Genomic DNA, 16,356 nt, shown 5'->3' with positions numbered 1-16,356 from the left:
GGGGGTTATGTCATTCACCCTCAGCCCGGAACCTTTCTTCTCCGGCCTTCGCAGGTTCCGGGAGTGCAGGCTCATGGGAGCCGGAAGTGGAGGCGGTTGGTGGGGTTGGTCCGGCTAAGGGACGCGGTGCAGGCGGCAGTTTAGTATCAGTCTTTGGTTCCCGTGTAGTGACCGGCGTCCTGTTGTCGGAGGGGGGAGGGGGTCGCGGCTGGGTGAGGCTGGGGGGTGCGCGGCAGCAGCGGAAGGAACGCAGTGCGGGCAGGGCGCCCGCGGCCCAGCCCATGGCCTCCTGCGCGAGCATCGACATCGAGGACGCCACGCAGCACCTGCGGGACATCCTTAAGCTGGACCGGCCCGCGGCGGGTGAGCGAATATAGCCGGGGTGGCCCCTCTGCAGGCAGGAAGACTGGTGGTGTGGGTTTGAACCGCCCTCGGGGCCTGTAGATCTCTTAAATCTGTGCGGCTAGTGAGGGCGCACGAGTAGAGTCATAGATCTCTGAGCATACTCCGCGAATGGCGCAGCCTCCTGGGTGCGACCCCCTCCCCATTCTGGCGCCAGAGGCTTCTACCTTGTCCTTCAGCGTCTCGGCTGAAGGTGAGCCTCTTTCTCTGAATAATCCGCCTGCCCCTTATGGTTTTCTGGCCCAAAGACTGATGTTCCTGAGACTGGCCCAGCGCCACTATCCTTTCGCTATGGTTCACACGGCCGGCGCGGGGCTCTTTTTCCAGTTCTGGGCCTAGAGTTTAAGCGCTGTGCTGCAGAGCCTCCTGTTCCCCTCTACAGCTTGCCTTTTCCACTGGAAAGCAGACTTCAGACCTGGTGTTGTTTTGAGATGGTTTTGCTAGAGGAAGGCGGCCCTCGACAATTCCGTGTTCTTTCTGGGATGAACGCAAATCACAGATTGCAAGGCCCTAGATTAGTCTTCAAGCATATGCAAGCCTAATTTGTTCCCATTCAAATTTTACTTGGGCTTCTAGTAATACCCTCAAACTGCTCTTGCTGACAGGACACAGAGATAACAGGGTTGCAGTAGAGTATTGCCATTGTAAAAGAGGATTGCTTTGGTACTATGATAAGAAGCGGGTGGATGTTGAGGGGGGACTGGAATTGCAGAGTACAAGTCTGAGAGAGGAGACTGTTTAGGGTAGGTCTCAATACAGACAGGAGTGGGTATAGGCTAGGTCTTATAATATGGACAAGAGTTGGGTGTCAGGAAAGCCACCTAAGACACCTATGTAGAAGCCATATATTATGAAGAGGAAATAGCACATGTGAAAGCACTGAGTTTCCTGGCATCCAGAAAAAGTTGTAGTGGTTGAAGGACTTGCTTGTGGTGATGTGGATGTGCAGTGGCCACTGCTGAGAATTAATGTTTCCTCACAACTTGTTCTGACCAACTGGGAGCCCCAGACTGGCTGCTTCTGAAGCAGGTACTGGTGCTCTCTCTGAGTGGAATTAGCTAATCCATACTCTTTGAAAAAGTCCATTACTGTTTGAGACCATGGACCCTTTGTTCCACACCTGGAGTGTGTGTTCCCTTAACTCATCAGTATGGCTTGTGCCTCTTTTTCCTATTATCTGCCAAGCAGACTACACTCCAGACATTTGTTAGAGCCTAGCATGGTTAACCATGCACACTCTGGGCCTGCTGTTTGCTTATCATCATGGTAGACTGCCTTGTGGGGAGGGTGTGTCAGGTTATCCTTGAGCACCTAAAGTGGCTATGATCCTAGTAAAGTGGCTTTCCTCAAAACTCCTTTATTGATTGGCACATGATTCTCTTTTACTACATAGTCTTGTTCATCCTCTCACATTGAATAACCAAATCAAATCTTGTACTGTTTTGTTTTGTTTTTAAATCTCTTCTTTTTTAGGGGGTGGGGGTGGTACCAGGAATCAAACTCAGGACCTTATGCTTACAAGGCAGGCGCTTGTGCTGCTGAGCTATATCCCCAGCCCTGTTTTGCTTTTTTTAAATACTGTTTTATGATGGAAACTGGCTGTGTTCTTGAAGCTGTAGTCTCCTTGCTGCCTTTGAGTTCAGACAGGCAGTGGTGTCAGAGCCAATGAGAATGTTTGAAAACCAGCCATTGCAAACAACTGAAACGCTATGTCCTAACTCTACACCCCACTCTATAGTTTCTCTCTCTCTGTTTTTTTTTTTTTTTTTTTTAAGATTGGGTCTTACTATGTAGTCGAGGCTGGCCTTGAACTTGCTGTGTAGTCCAGGGTGGCCTCGAACTCAGCGATCCTCCTGTCTCCCAAGTGCTAGGATTACAAGCATGTGCCACCATGCCTGGCTAAGTTTCTCTCTTTGTCCAGCTTCTTCATGTCCATTTCTCCTGATTTTACCTGCCCCACCTGGCTTCTTCTGAGCCATTTCTGTGTGAGACAGGTCCCTTTCTTAATTTTTATTTCCATTTTTGTCTGTGCCTTTTCATGGCTTAGGAGCCCCTCTTCTCTTCAGGCCCTGTTATTACCTTGGTGTAGGTCCTGATATCTCTCCCCCAGATTCTCAAATATTCTGTATGCTACCTTAGAGCAGTCAGTCCACTCACCAGAACTGACAATATCACCTCCTTTAAAATTTTTTTCTGAGGCTTGGGGGTGTGGCTCAGTGGTACAGCACTTGTCTACCATGTGCAAGGCCCTTGGTTCGATCTCTAGCACTTCAACAACAACAAAGAAAGAGGCATTATCCACAGGGAGAGTTTCAGCATCATGCCTAAGGCCTCTGCAGCCTTGTTTTCCCTCCGTTCTTTTTTTTTTTTTTGTCTTTTTTGAGATAGGGTCTTGCTATGCAGTTCAGGCTGGCCTTGAGCTCACTTTGTAGCCCAGGCTGGTCTCGAATTCACAATGATCCTCCTGCCTCAGCCTCCTGAGTGCTGGGATTACAGGCATGTGCCACCTTGCCCAGCTTTCCTCCATTCTTTCTGTATTTGGATGCTCTGAATACATTGTCTATGATGGTGCCTCTTTGAAGGCTTTCCTGATTCTTCCCATGCCCTCCCTCAAGGACTACACAGAGTTCCTCTTTCCTGACCTAGGCATGAGTATTAACAGGCTTCAGAGGGACCATTTTTTTTTCAGTGCTAGGAATTGTAGTAGGCACGCGGCCTACTACAAACTATATCCCCACCCCCATCAGATTATCTTTGATGGCTCATATCCCTCTCCCAGGTAGAAGAGTTTCATACTTATGTTTGGTCTTAACATATATCAGCATTTATGGGCTGAGAGATGAACAAAGGACCCTCCTTCCCAAAGATATACCATGCTCAGTTGAATGTTTGTAGAGCTTCTCATGGTATGGAAGGAAGCCCTGTGGGAGAGGCTAGTGGGCAGGTAGAACAACCTTGGTGGGTGGTAACAACCTTGTCTTGGTTGTCTCTGTCTCCAGGCTCCAGTGCCGAGAGCCGGCGGCAATCCAGTGCCTACAATGGGGACCTCAATGGGCTCCTGGTACCAGACCCCCTCTGCTCAGGTGATGGTACCTCAGCAAACAAGCCTGGTCTTCGGACCATGCCACCGATTAACCTGCAGGAGAAGCAGGTCATGTGAGTATCTGGAAGATGGCAGTGGTGTTAATGGTGTCTTTGTGCATGTGCTAGCCAAAAGCATGAGATGACAGCGAGAGGGGCCAGTACTCTCTGCTTTTCTCCCTCTGGGTGACCTGGGGCAAAGTACTTTTAACCACATTGAGCTTCCACTAGGAGGAGAGGTGAGATAGCCTAAGTGTTTGGCTGGATGCCTAATGAGGTGCTTAGGGAAAAAAAAGAGAAAAAGATGCTTAGGGTCATTCCTAAACAGAAAGGTGAGCAAGCCAAGCAACTGCACCAAGCATTGTACACCAAGTGCACCAAGCATTGGCTATTAGGACTGTACATCCTTACCAGATGGCTATGTCTTCTCTTCTATTCCTGCCATTGAGATAAAGTTTATGTACCCCTCTTTCCAGCTGCCTCCCTGGAGATGATAGCTCCACTTGCATCGGGATTTTGGCCAAGGAGGTAGAGATTGTGGCCAGCAGTGACTCCAGCATTTCAAGCAAGGCTCGGGGGAGCAACAAGGTAGGTACCTGAATGCCATAGCCTGTATAGTGTATAAGAACACACCTAGCCTCTCCCTTCTCTCCCATACTGCCACTTTGTGTGAAGGTCACCATGTCACAAGTAGTGTGCCTCAGTTTTAGGAAGCTAGGGCTGGCTGGCAGGCCTCTGTGGGAAATTGCCATGGGTTGCTGGGTTTGTACCTGTAACCTCTCCTAGGGTTGTTTGGGATTTCCTAAGGTCTGGGAAGTTATCTCAGTCCTCCACGTCTTCAACCTTCCTCATTCTGAGTTCTCAGGTGAAAATCCAGCCTGTTGCCAAGTATGACTGGGAGCAGAAGTACTACTATGGCAACCTGATTGCTGTGTCCAACTCCTTCTTGGCCTATGCTATTCGAGGTGAGTAGGGACAGGAGGGCACAGGAATTGTTCTATACTAGAAGCCCCAGAGATTCAGGTCCAGTGTCGGTCCACTCATCCCACTCAGACCTTAGAGGTACAACAGAGATCTTATCTGGGCTTCTCTACTCTACCAGGTCTAGGAGAACTGGGTGGGAAAACCAAGCTTGAGATGATGGCAGTAGTAGTGAGGCAGGCAAGGGCAGGACTTCTCCTTCCTGGGCCTGGCTGCCTGCTCATGGCCCCCTGCTCTTCTGATTCCAGCTGCCAATAATGGCTCAGCAATGGTGCGAGTGATCAGTGTCAGCACTTCAGAACGGATCCTGCTCAAGGGCTTCACAGGCAGTGTGGCTGATCTCGCTTTTGCACACCTCAACTCTCCACAGCTGGCCTGCTTGGATGAGGCAGGCAACCTGTTTGTGTGGCGTTTGGCTCTGGTTAATGGCAAAATTCAGTATCCATTCCTGGGCATGGGAACTGCAAATGGGTGGGCAGAGCAGGGCTTGCCAGACATACCTTATCATCTATCTACCTAGTCCTTAACATCCTGCTCAGAGAAGAAATCTTAGTCCACATCCGGCAGCCAGAGGGCTCACCACTAAACCACTTCCGAAGGATCATTTGGTGCCCCTTCATCCCTGAGGAAAGTGAGGAGTGCTGTGAGGAAAGCAGCCCAACTGTGGCCCTGCTGCATGAAGACCGGGTGAGGAGGCTGGGCATGGTGAAGGAAGCAACAGAGCAACCATACTTTTTGTGCTTGGGCTGAACGCTCACCTCTGTGTTCCTCTAGGCTGAGGTCTGGGACCTGGATATGCTCCGTTCTAACCACAGCACCTGGCCTGTGGATGCCAGCCAAATCAAGCAGGGCTTCATTGTGGTAAAAGGCCACAGCACGGTAGGCCTGCAGCTGAGTGCCTCTTTGCCCTCCCTTTCTTTCTTATGCCCCTCATCTATTCCCTGTATCTGTACTCTGAGCACAAAATGGTCTCACCCGTGGAACTCACTCCTAACCAAGTTGTGCCTTGCAAGTTTGGTCTTCTCTTACTCATTCAGTTAGTCATGCAAATGTGTGAGTCCACTGTGGTCAGCCCAGCTTACTACCATCTTCATATGGAAAGAGTTCATTCCCTACTCTGGACAGGTAGTAAAGCTCTTTGGGTTCTTCCCAGTGCCTAAGTGAAGGAGCCCTCTCTCCTGATGGAACTGTCCTGGCTACTGCAAGTCACGATGGCTATGTCAAGTTCTGGCAGATCTACATTGAGGGGCAAGATGAGCCAAGGTAAGGCAAGGCCTGACGAACCTAGATCTGCCTAGGAAGGGAACCAGATCACTCTCTCAAGTCCTTCATCTGCGTGCCTGTAGGTGTTTACATGAATGGAAGCCTCATGATGGACGGCCCCTTTCCTGCCTTCTGTTCTGTGACAACCATAAGAAACAGGACCCTGAGTGAGTGAGTGGGCAGGCCAGTGGGTGCTGGGTAAACTGTGGGCTCCTAGCTGGGACTCCAGCCAACCACTCAATTACTTGTTGCTTTGCAGGGTCCCTTTCTGGAGATTCCTCATTACTGGCGCTGACCAGAATCGGGAGCTGAAGATGTGGTGCACAGTATCTTGGACCTGCCTGCAGACCATTCGGTAAGCAGAAGCTGGGGGATTGAGAGCGGGTGGGGGTGGGCATATGGCTTTTTTGAAGTTTTAGTCTCATTTAATCTGTTTCTTCGGTAGCTTCTCCCCAGATATCTTCAGCTCAGTGAGTGTGCCACCTAGCCTCAAGGTTTGCTTGGATCTCTCAGCAGAATACCTCATTCTCAGCGATGTGCAACGGAAGGTAGGCTTCCATGAGGAACCCTGGGCAGAGCCAGTGTCATTGAGAAGAGCTGGAGTGCATAACACATCCACAACCCACATAGCCTCTGAGCTCAGCTAGGAATGTGCCACCTGTACAGGTTCTCTACGTGATGGAGCTGCTGCAGAACCAGGAGGAAGGACGTGCCTGCTTCAGCTCCATCTCAGAGTTCCTGCTCACTCATCCTGTGTTAAGCTTTGGGATCCAGGTTGTGAGTCGCTGTCGGCTGCGGCACACTGAGGTGCTGCCTGCTGAGGAAGAGAATGACAGCCTGGGGGCTGGTAAGCTGCCCTAGGGTCAGGACTGTAAATTGGTGTGTGTGTGGGGTGGGTGCTGAGACACAAAGTGGGCCAGGGACCTAATTATCCATACTGTCCTTTCAGAGGGTTCTCATGGAACTGGTGCTATGGAGTCTGCAGCTGGTGTGCTCATCAAGCTCTTCTGTGTGCATACTAAGTGAGTATGTCAGGGAGGCCCTGCACTCTGTGCCCCTCTCCCTCTCTATTGACACTGGCCCCTTTGAGCAATCTCTTTTTCTCATTTCTCTTCCTATAGGGCACTTCAAGATGTTCAGATCCGATTCCAGCCACAGCTGAACCCTGATGTGGTGGCCCCACTCCCCACTCACACTGCCCATGAAGACTTTGGTGAGTAAGGGGTGAGAGGGAGGCAGGTTGGACTGAGTGAGGTCAGAGATCTGAGTCAAGTGGCAGCTTTCCCCACAGCCTTTGGAGAGTCTCGGCCCGAACTAGGTTCTGAAGGCCTAGGGTCAGCCACTCATGGTTCCCAGCCTGACCTCCGACGAATTGTGGAGCTGCCTGCACCTGCTGATTTCCTTAGCCTGAGCAGTGAGACGAAGCCCAAGTTGATGACCCCTGATGCCTTCATGACACCCACTGCCTCTCTGCAGCAGGTACTCCCCCTACCCCAAGCCCCTACAGGGGGACTTGAGAATGCCCTGCCCAAAGGCCACAATGCTCATTCTCTACATCTCCTCAGATCACTGCATCCCCTAGCAGCAGCAGCAATAGCAGCAGCAGTAGTAGCAGCAGCAGCAGCAGCAGCTCTCTCACAGCTGTGTCTGCCGTGAGCAGCACCTCAACTGTGGACCCCCCCTTGCCCAGGTGAGGTAAAGGTCAAAGCTAGGGGATAGCAGAGACTAGTACCAGGTTTTGCCAAGCTCTGACTGCTGACACCCAGCCTTCCCGCTACCAGACCACCTGAAGAGCTGACCTTGAGCCCAAAGCTGCAGCTGGATGGAGGTCTGACAATGAACAGCAGCAGCAGCCTGCAGGGAAGCCCACGTAACCTCCTTCCTGGCCTGGTCCCAGGTCCAGCTGACAAATTGACTTCTAAGGGGTCTGGACAGGTGTGTGTGTACATGTATATGAAGAGCTGGGTAGCTGGTGGGTGGCAGCAGGGAAGGTTGCTGACATTTTCCTCCCACACACTTTTTCTGCTGACCCTTTGCCTCAGATTATCCATGTTTTCCTAGAGATTATGTCAGCCTTCCCTGTTTCTTGGAGGGCATATCCTCAGCCTCCCCATCCCCACCTTCTCTCCTGGGCTGTGGCCCTATTTTTTACCTGCATCTCCTGGGCACTATCACCTCTCAATACAATTAATATCAGTGCCGTAATTCTGTGGTCCCCTACCTCCTAACACCTAAGCCCTTACCTTTGGCCCTCAGGTATCTACTGCTGCCTCTGCACTATCCCTGGACCTGCAGGAAGTGGAGCCTCTGGGGCTCCCTCAGGCCTCCCCGAGTCGCACCCGTTCCCCTGATGTTATTTCCTCGGCTTCTACTGCCCTGTCGCAGGACATCCCTGAGATTGCGTCTGAGGCCCTGTCCCGTGGCTTTGGTTCCTCTGCTCCTGAGGGCCTTGAGCCAGACAGTATGGCCTCAGCTGCCTCAGCACTACACCTGCTCTCTCCACGGCCCCGGCCAGGGCCTGAGCTTGGTCCTCAGCTTAGCCTGGATGTCGGTCCTGGGGATGGGGATCGCCATAGTACCCCCTCCCTCCTAGAGGCAGCCTTGACCCAGGAGGCTGCAACCTCTGATAGTCAGGTCTGGCCTACAGCACCTGACATTACTCGTGAGACCTGTAGCACCCTGGCAGAAAGGTGAGGAACATGGGAGGGGGAAGGTATGCTGGTGGGAGGGGGCCTCAGAATGATCCGCTGCTGAGTTGACCTGTCCCCGCAGCCCCCGGAATGGCCTCCAGGAAAAGCACAAAAGCTTGGCCTTCCACCGACCACCTTATCATCTTCTGCAACAACATGACAGCCAGGACACTAGTGCTGAACAAAGGTGGGTACCACCTTATAGCAATTCCTTTACAAGAGGTCAACAAGTGGGCATGTGTTTACCTCCTGTTTGCCCTTCCCACAGTGACCATGATGATGAGGTGGCCAGCCTTGCCTCTGCCTCAGCAGGCTTTGGAACCAAAATTACCACTCCCCGGGTGCCTGCCAAGGACTGGAAGTCCAAGGGATCTCCTCGTACCTCACCCAAGCTCAAAAGGAAAAGCAAGAAGGATGATGGGTATGGGGGATTCTGGGGCCAAGGAGCGGGGTGTATCTAGGCTGCCTGACATGGCCTAAAGTTCCTCTTGCCTATGGCAGGGATTTAGCTGTGGGATCCCGGCTCACAGAGCACCAGGTAAATGATCATACACCTTTCTACCTCTGGGACCCTACCCTGTGAGGGTGGGAGGGACTCTAGGTCACTCCCTTGTCTAGTGGCTAGGGATGGGTAGAGGAGCCATCATGTGACTGTCAGTGCTATGACAGGTAGCAGAGCCCACTGAGGACTGGCCAGCACTAATTTGGCAGCAGCAGAGAGAGCTGGCAGAGCTACGGCACAGCCAAGAAGAGCTACTGCAGCGTTTGTGCACCCAACTTGAAGGCCTGCAGAGCACTGTCACAGGCCATGTAGAACGTGCCCTTGAGACACGGCATGAGCAAGAACGTATCCTTGAGGGTCATGGCAGAGAGGCAGGGGCAGCATTCTTGGAAGGAGCATACTAGGAAGGGGTATGGGAGATGCTTCAGGCCTTTTCCTTAGCTAAAATGCAGAGAGGCGGCTGGAGCGGGCACTGGCCGAGGGGCAGCAGTGGGGTGGGCAGTTACAGGAGCAGCTGACACAGCAGCTGTCCCAGGCACTGTCTTCAGCTGTTGCTGGGCGGCTAGAGCGCAGCGTACGGGATGAGATCAAGAAGACGGTTCCTCCATGTGAGTTTTGCATGGAGACTTTGTTTGGGTGGGCCCGGTGGGAGAACAGGGTACCTGTCAAGCTTTTCTGAGTCCACCTTCCTCTCCTCCCATGGCCCCAGGTGTCACCAGGAGTCTGGAGCCTGTGGCTGGCCAACTGAACAATTCAGTGGCTACCAAGCTCACAGCTGTAGAAGGCAGTATAAAAGAGAACATCTCCAAGCTACTCAAGTCCAAGGTACTGTAGGGGCCCAGGATTGGAGGAGAGGGGAAGGGGTTGTTGTCAGGTCAGGTTGGGCTTTCAACTGGGCCCCTTCCTTTACCCCAGAACTTGACAGATGCCATTGCCCGGGCTGCTGCAGACACATTACAGGGGCCAATGCAAGCTGCCTATCGTGAAGCCTTTCAGAGTGTGGTACTGCCAGCCTTTGAGAAGAGTTGTCAGGCCATGTTCCAGCAGATCAATGATAGCTTCCGGCTAGGCACACAGGAATGTAAGTAGGGTCATAAGACCCAAGGTAGGAGGTGGAATGCTCTTCTACTATCACCCCTCTTACATTCTCCATGGTAACCCCTTCAGACTTACAGCAGCTAGAGAGCCACATGAAGAGCCGGAAAGTACGGGAACAGGAGGCCAGGGAGCCTGTACTGGCCCAGCTTCGGGGCCTGGTCAGCACACTCCAGAATGCCACGGAGCAGATGGCAGCCACTGTATCCAGCAGTGTTCGGGCTGAGGTGCAGCACCAGTTGCACGTAGCTGTGGGCAGGTATGTGGGCAGGGCTCTGGACACAGTGGTGGGTTTGGGAAGAGGCAGGATGGTATTCCTAGCCACTTCTGCCTCACTTTCCTTTCTTTGCAGCCTGCAGGAGTCAATTTTAGCACAGGTACAGCGTATTGTTAAGGGTGAAGTGAGTGTGGCACTGAAGGAGCAGCAGGCTGCCGTCACCTCCAGCATTATGCAGGCCATGCGCTCAGCTGCAGGCACACCTGTTCCCTCTTCCCACCTTGATTGCCATGCCCAGCAAGCTCATATCCTGCAGCTGCTGCAACAGGGCCACCTCAATCAGGCCTTCCAGCAGGTATGACTATGTTTGGTGCTAGTCAGGGTTAAGTATCTCCTGACAAGGCTCACCCATCATACATTCCACACTCTCCACCAGCCTCTGGGCTGTCTAGAGGACTGTTTTGGTTCTCTTTGGTTTCCAGGCCATTGTCTGTGTTTCTCCTTTGTTACAGACCTCTTTAATTCACTTTGCCCAATGATCACTCTCCTCAGGAAACTTTTTCTGATCTTTTGATTTTCTAGTGTACCATATATAGCCCTGTAGTACTCTCTCCGGGTCCCTGAGCATCCCCTTTGGAGCTCTCAGTACCCCTCTTTGTTATTTTCCTCCTCCAAGCCACATACTAGACAAACAGGCATTCCTTCCTGATATTAGTTATAAATGCTGCTGCCCTGTTCTGTCCTCAGGCACTGACTGCCGCTGACCTGAACCTGGTGCTGTATGTGTGTGAAACTGTAGACCCAGCCCAGGTTTTTGGACAGCCACCTTGCCCACTTTCCCAGCCTGTGCTCCTTTCCCTCATCCAGCAGCTGGCATCTGACCTTGGCACTAGAACTGACCTCAAGCTCAGGTAAGTGAGGGTGGTCAGGCATTAGCAGGTGAGCTGGGGAGTAGAGATGGGGAGGGAGCAGTTCAAAGCAGAAATCCCACTCCTGCCTGACTCCGATCCTTAATTTTCTCCACTCATCTCCACCTCTATCCATCTGAGGTTTAGAGATTTCCCTTGCCACCAAGCCTTCTTTGCAGCAGTGCCACCAGGGGGCATTTCCATCTGTAGCCTGTCCTTTTTAACCTACCCCCAGCTATCTGGAAGAAGCTGTGATGCACCTGGACCACAGTGACCCCATCACTCGAGACCATATGGGCTCAGTCATGGCCCAGGTTCGACAGAAACTCTTCCAGTTCCTGCAGGCTGAGCCACACAACTCACTTGGGAAAGCAGCCCGGCGTCTCAGCTTGATGCTACATGGCCTTGTGACCCCCAGCCTCCCTTAGCAGCTAAGCCTGCCTTGTGAAGGGGTGGGGTGACACTGAAGGCCAGCAGACAGGCCTAGGCCAAGGTGGGGTTGTGTCTGCTATTTACCTGCTCGGGCCTCCACCCTGGGTAGTTAGGGGTGGGGGACAGGATGCAGTGGCTGTGGTCTACAGATTGTGGTAGCCACCAGGTTAGGCTGGGCCCAGAGCAGGTACTATGCCTTCTTGGGTTCTGCCGTGCCTGGAGCATGACCCCGAGATTGTGACACCACCTGAGTTTTCCATGTTCCTTTTTACCTCCAATTTGGACTTTTTTGTTTTTGAAAAACATTGAGAAATTCAATTAAATGCTTTTTGAATAAAATGGAGTATGTGTATGAGTTTGGTGTGTCTTTGATGTAACTTGAAATTGCCCTCTTTTCTCCCTGTGGGGAGGAGGTCAGTATACACCCACCTGTGGAGCATAATTACCCACTCATCTATTCAACTACTTTCCATGATAATCCTTTCAAACTCTGGTGCAAGGGACCTAGGGCTACTCGTCACCCTGTGTGCCTCTGGCCTTTTCTGCTCTATGGGGTCGCTGCATTCTGTGCCAATCTAGGTACTGGAGGTGGAGCTGTCAGCTGGCTTCAGGCCCCGCCCCAGCCTCCCATCCAATCATGGTTCCTCCCTCTGGAGGCTGGGCGCACAGGCTGCTCTCTAGCAGCTGGTAGCTACCTCACTAGGCTCCCAGCCAGGGACAATGCGCGGCTGCCGCTGTTGCTGCTGCTGGAGGCAGCCACCCCGTGTCCTGAGGCTGTTGCTGTTGGTGCCATTTGGTGAGTGTGGGGGCCCTGGTCCTGGTCCAGGCTTGCACCCCTTTTGCCAGGTCCCCTACCAGGCTGGGTATAGAGTGTGTGTGGGAGCTGGGGGCCAAGGTGGACAAGAGTTATGAGGGTTCTGGAAATGTGTGACAGTGGCTTCAGAATTAAAAGTGAGGCATGAACTGAGCTCTGGTTGAGGAAGGACCCCTCCTCTGGTAAAGGGAGCCCATGGCCCCTGACAGAATTCCTGGACTAGCCATGGGATCCCTGAGGTTCCCTGTGAGGGTCTGGCCTGGATCCCGACCTCTTTCTATCCTGTTCAATCTCATCTAAGACATAACCTATCTGGGGAGGAAGTAGAAGGTCAGGCAAAGCTCATGGAGGCTACGGAGATATTCCCATATGTCTGTGGTCCTATACTTCCAGACCCTTAACCCCACCACGCTATCCTGACTCCTTCCCATGGACCATCCTTACCTGATCTAGAGCTCCAAAAGCCTAGAGGAGGTACATACTCAACTCCTGGGACCAATATTCCACCCACCCTTGTATCCCAAGGGTTCTGCTTTGAAGGGGACCAAGGCAGTTGATCCCCTGACTTACTGCTCAGTTCCCTAGGGTGCCCTTTTCACGCTGAGTCACTTCTCGAGAGCATTCCCAGGTAAACAAGCCCCTGGGGGCTGGGGGCAGGCTGGCTCATTCTATCACTCCCCCACCCCCAGTCCTTGTACCTCCCCTAGCAGCAGCCACAGAGGGTCCAAATCGTTGTGATACCATATACCAGGGCTTTGCGGAGTGCCTCATCCGTCTGGGGGACAGCATGGGCCATGGAGGCGACCTGGAGACTATCTGCAGGTACGTGAAGGTGGGAGGCAGTGGGCAGGTGGGAGGCACAGCCCAATCTACGCCGCCCTCGGGGCATGAACCTCTTCCTTCCTGCTCCCAAACCTGACCCCACCTAACCCCCCAGCCCACCCCAACTCCCCTAATCCCATTCCTTAACAGGTCCTGGAATGACTTCCACGCCTGTGCCTCTTTGGTTCTTTCTGGCTGCCCGGAGGAGGCAGCTGCCGTGTGGGAGTCACTACAGCAAGAAGCTCGCCGTGCCCCAAATCCAGATAACTTGCATGCTCTGTGTGGTGCCCCGGTGCACGTCCGAGAGCCTGGTGCTGGCCCAGAGACCAACCAGGAGACGTTGCGGGCGACAGGGCCTGCACCTGCCCCAGCCCCCACACCTTCCCTGTTGGCCGCTGCTCTGACTCTAGCTTGCCTCCTGGGGCCCCTGGCCTAGCAGGAAGGGGCTAGTGACAGCAACTACACCTCCAATCCTGGCTCTGCAGAGTGTACAAGGCTTTCATTAAAGGTATTTATATTTGCACTAAGCTTCTCTTTTCTCCCAGCTGCGGCCGCTTGGCTTGGGCCCGGGGCCCCCATAAGCTGATCCTCAGTGTGGGATGGGCGGGGCCTAGAGCCACCACTGGGGACTCAATCTTCCTGCTTGTAAACATTCATTTCCCCTATTGCAGCACAGAACTTTCCATTACTCGCAGGTCCCAAGAGTTCTGGTGGAGACCCAAAATCTGCCGGAATGCACAGCCATTCTCTGGCTTCCTGGGTTGGCTGGGGTGGAGGGATCAGATTGTGGGGAAGATTCTCAGGCCCAGCTCTTAGCCCTACTTTCCCTTCCTATCATGGTCCCTGGAGAGGTGGTAACCTGCCCTGCATATAGGGCCTTTTCCTAGCCTCCTTTCTGCCTCCAGGCTCCTGACATCTCAGTTCCTCTTCCCTCTGCTGAAGACACACTCAGGTGCTATGCTCAGCCCCCGCCTCCTCTTGGCCAGGGGTCCTGTTCTAGAAGGTGCAATCTCCTGTTAGAGTCCACATTCAGGCCCTTACAGGATTTGAAGCTGTAGAAACTTGGGTTATGATGAGTGATCCTCTGGCCCCTGTTCTCTACAAGCTTGTTCTTTGAGAAGTGTACAGTATGGAATCAAAACAGTCTCATAAGATTTTCGGGGGGGGGGGACCAGACGTGGTGGCAGCCACCTGTAGTCCCAGCCCTCGGGAGGCTAAGGCAAGAGGATCAAGAATTCAAGATCAGCCTGGACTGTACAGTGAGTTCAGCACCAGCCTGAACTACACAGTGAGACTGTCTCAAAACAAAACAAAAATGCTTTTGGGAAACTTTGGAAAGCGTGTGTGGTATATTTCATTGGAGAGGAAAGGAAGGGAAAATATCAGCATGGATAGAAGCTGGGGCAGGAGAAGACCTCAGAGGGAAGGGTGACCCTAATGCACCTTATGACTTGTGTAGGCACTGCCACAGTCTCCCCACCGGTTTCTATTATCACTCCTTCCAGTTTATTTTCTACTTTCTAAATTGAAAAACTGTATGTTACCATAAACTCCTTTCCCTGTTTACAAGGCACTGCATTAGCCAGCTGTCTACTCCTACAGCCTCTCTATGGAGCAGCGAAAAAGAGCTACCTACCCAGTCCTTGGGGACAAGGGAGGCTTCCAACAAGCAAAGCAGTGCTCACTTAGGGAGTAATAGGAGACAAGGATGCCACCCAAGTGATGCAGGAAAGGTGAGCTGAAGCAGAGAGGACTTTAGGAGACCTAAAGCAATGGGGGAGGGCATGGGATTCCAGAGTTCAGCAGGCCAGGCTTACACTGGAGTCCTTGCTGGGACTGAGGCTGTCACTCCTCAGGACAGAGTCAGGCCCGATGAGATCCTTGCTTAGGCCGCAGACTGGCAGATGTCTCCAGAGACCTCTGCACAGGTGTGTAAGAATCCTGTGTCATCCATAATTCCTAAATATCCTCCCATTGTGGTGGCTAGCTCACTGCCTCACTTAACTCCTTCTCTCTGCCCTTACTCTGCTTTTGCTCCTGTGCTTCATTCACCTGGACTTTTATCCCTATTTCTGTCAGTCAGTGCCCATCTTCTCCTATCACCCAAAGGGGAAGCTTCAAGAGAAAAGCCCTCCCCACACTGCCCCTCCCCTTGCCCACTGGAATTGTCCAGAAGGAAAAATAGAGGTTTCATTCTTCTGCGTCTTTGTATATCTATCCTTTTAATTCGGAACACCCTTCCCCATTTCCTCCTGGTGAACTCCTTGTTCAGTATCACCTCCAGGAAGTACTCCTTAAACCTGACTGCAAGCTGAATTAAAGCCACCTCAGTCTGTGTAGCCCCTGGAAAACTCAGTACTGATAGTACTGACTTGTTATTGTCTAAGTCTAGGTCAGAATTCCTCACTGTGGACTCCTCAAGGGTAAAGTGTCCTCTTTGTGTCTATGACAAATTAGGCCTGGGTATAAAGGGTGTACTTGTGAAGCATATAGAATGAGAGATTTAATCTTTAAATCCAGTATATAAACTGTTACAGTTATTACAGTTATCAAGAACTTGGACTGGGAATGATCCCAGTACAGAAGATGGGCCATCTTAGGGCAGACCCCTCAGAATGGGCATACTGCTAAGAGGGATGCTGTGGGACTTCAGAGCCACAAAGTCTTCCAGAGCCAGTCTTGGTAGAAGGCAGAAGCAGGCTGGCTGCTGCAGGGGCCCAGCTGCTTTGGCTAGCTATTGGGGGATTACCATCCTCCCACTGTGACCTACTTTCCCCCTGATTTTTTGCTCCCTAAGTCCTTACTCTTCCATGGAGTGGTTGGGTAGGGGGGTGGTGAGGGGGGAAAGAATCTGCTCTCTAGCCAGGGGCTTAAGGGCTTTGTGTGTTTTATCCCAAAGCTAGAGGAGAGGGATAGGCTGGTGGCCAAGCTATCTGGGCTCTGGGCACAGCTGCCCAGGTCAGAGCATCATGGTGATAGTGTTATCACATCTGTAGCTATATGGATGAGGAGTAGCTTATTGTTCAGAAGGGGAGTCTGTGGGCTGGATGTCCTGCGTCAACACACCTCTTGACTACAGAGCCTGTGCTCTTCCCCTGAGCCCAGAGCACCACCTATACACAGGGTTCAATACATTTTTTTTGTTGTTG

At 52.3% G+C, this 16,356-nt stretch overlaps 2 protein-coding genes across 3 annotated transcripts; both read left to right on the top strand.

Annotated features, from left to right (window-relative positions):
- Positions 1-63: 63 nt before the first annotated feature.
- On the top strand, positions 64-11,914 carry Edc4 (enhancer of mRNA decapping 4). 2 transcript variants are annotated; one of them, XM_005403616.2, is made up of 29 exons: positions 64-363; positions 3,402-3,558; positions 3,960-4,071; positions 4,349-4,448; positions 4,713-4,902; positions 5,004-5,151; positions 5,239-5,343; positions 5,618-5,727; positions 5,811-5,894; positions 5,987-6,082; positions 6,173-6,275; positions 6,394-6,574; positions 6,677-6,749; positions 6,849-6,940; positions 7,019-7,206; positions 7,293-7,417; positions 7,509-7,662; positions 7,984-8,417; positions 8,500-8,604; positions 8,686-8,838; positions 8,919-8,955; positions 9,087-9,264; positions 9,372-9,527; positions 9,629-9,744; positions 9,835-10,000; positions 10,087-10,273; positions 10,367-10,586; positions 10,979-11,142; positions 11,375-11,914. In XM_005403616.2, exons 1-29 carry the CDS (start codon positions 282-284, stop codon positions 11,565-11,567), a joined length of 4,209 nt encoding a protein of 1,402 aa, XP_005403673.1. In that variant the 5' UTR covers positions 64-281; the 3' UTR covers positions 11,568-11,914. The 2 variants fall into 2 exon arrangements, with proteins under 2 accessions (XP_005403673.1, XP_013359337.1); XM_013503883.1 differs by having other exon boundaries at positions 7,007-7,206.
- Positions 11,915-12,014: 100 nt separating this feature from the next.
- On the top strand, positions 12,015-13,724 carry Nrn1l (neuritin 1-like). Its single transcript, XM_005403615.2, has 3 exons — positions 12,015-12,367; positions 13,075-13,207; positions 13,358-13,724. Exons 1-3 carry the CDS (start codon positions 12,292-12,294, stop codon positions 13,641-13,643), a joined length of 495 nt encoding a protein of 164 aa, XP_005403672.1. The 5' UTR covers positions 12,015-12,291; the 3' UTR covers positions 13,644-13,724.
- Positions 13,725-16,356: the final 2,632 nt, after the last annotated feature.

This window comes from Chinchilla lanigera, unplaced genomic scaffold (assembly GCF_000276665.1).
Source record: "Chinchilla lanigera isolate Chin_1 unplaced genomic scaffold, ChiLan1.0 scaffold00083, whole genome shotgun sequence".
In the NCBI taxonomy this organism is placed as follows: Eukaryota; Metazoa; Chordata; class Mammalia; order Rodentia; family Chinchillidae; genus Chinchilla; species Chinchilla lanigera.
Note: the sequence above shows the minus strand (reverse complement) of the source record. Positions and strands in the feature narration are given on the sequence as shown.

Coding starts and splice junctions, on each gene's coding strand:
- Edc4 (XM_013503883.1), top strand. CDS start 282: ATGGCCTCCTGCGCGAGCATCGACATCGAGGACGCCACGCAGCACCTG. Junction 9,528..9,628: donor CAAGAAGACGGTTCCTCCAT/GTGAGTTTTGCA, acceptor CCATGGCCCCAG/GTGTCACCAGGAGTCTGGAG. Junction 11,143..11,374: donor AGAACTGACCTCAAGCTCAG/GTAAGTGAGGGT, acceptor ACCTACCCCCAG/CTATCTGGAAGAAGCTGTGA.
- Nrn1l (XM_005403615.2), top strand. CDS start 12,292: ATGCGCGGCTGCCGCTGTTGCTGCTGCTGGAGGCAGCCACCCCGTGTC. Junction 12,368..13,074: donor GTTGCTGTTGGTGCCATTTG/GTGAGTGTGGGG, acceptor CCCCACCCCCAG/TCCTTGTACCTCCCCTAGCA. Junction 13,208..13,357: donor GACCTGGAGACTATCTGCAG/GTACGTGAAGGT, acceptor ATTCCTTAACAG/GTCCTGGAATGACTTCCACG.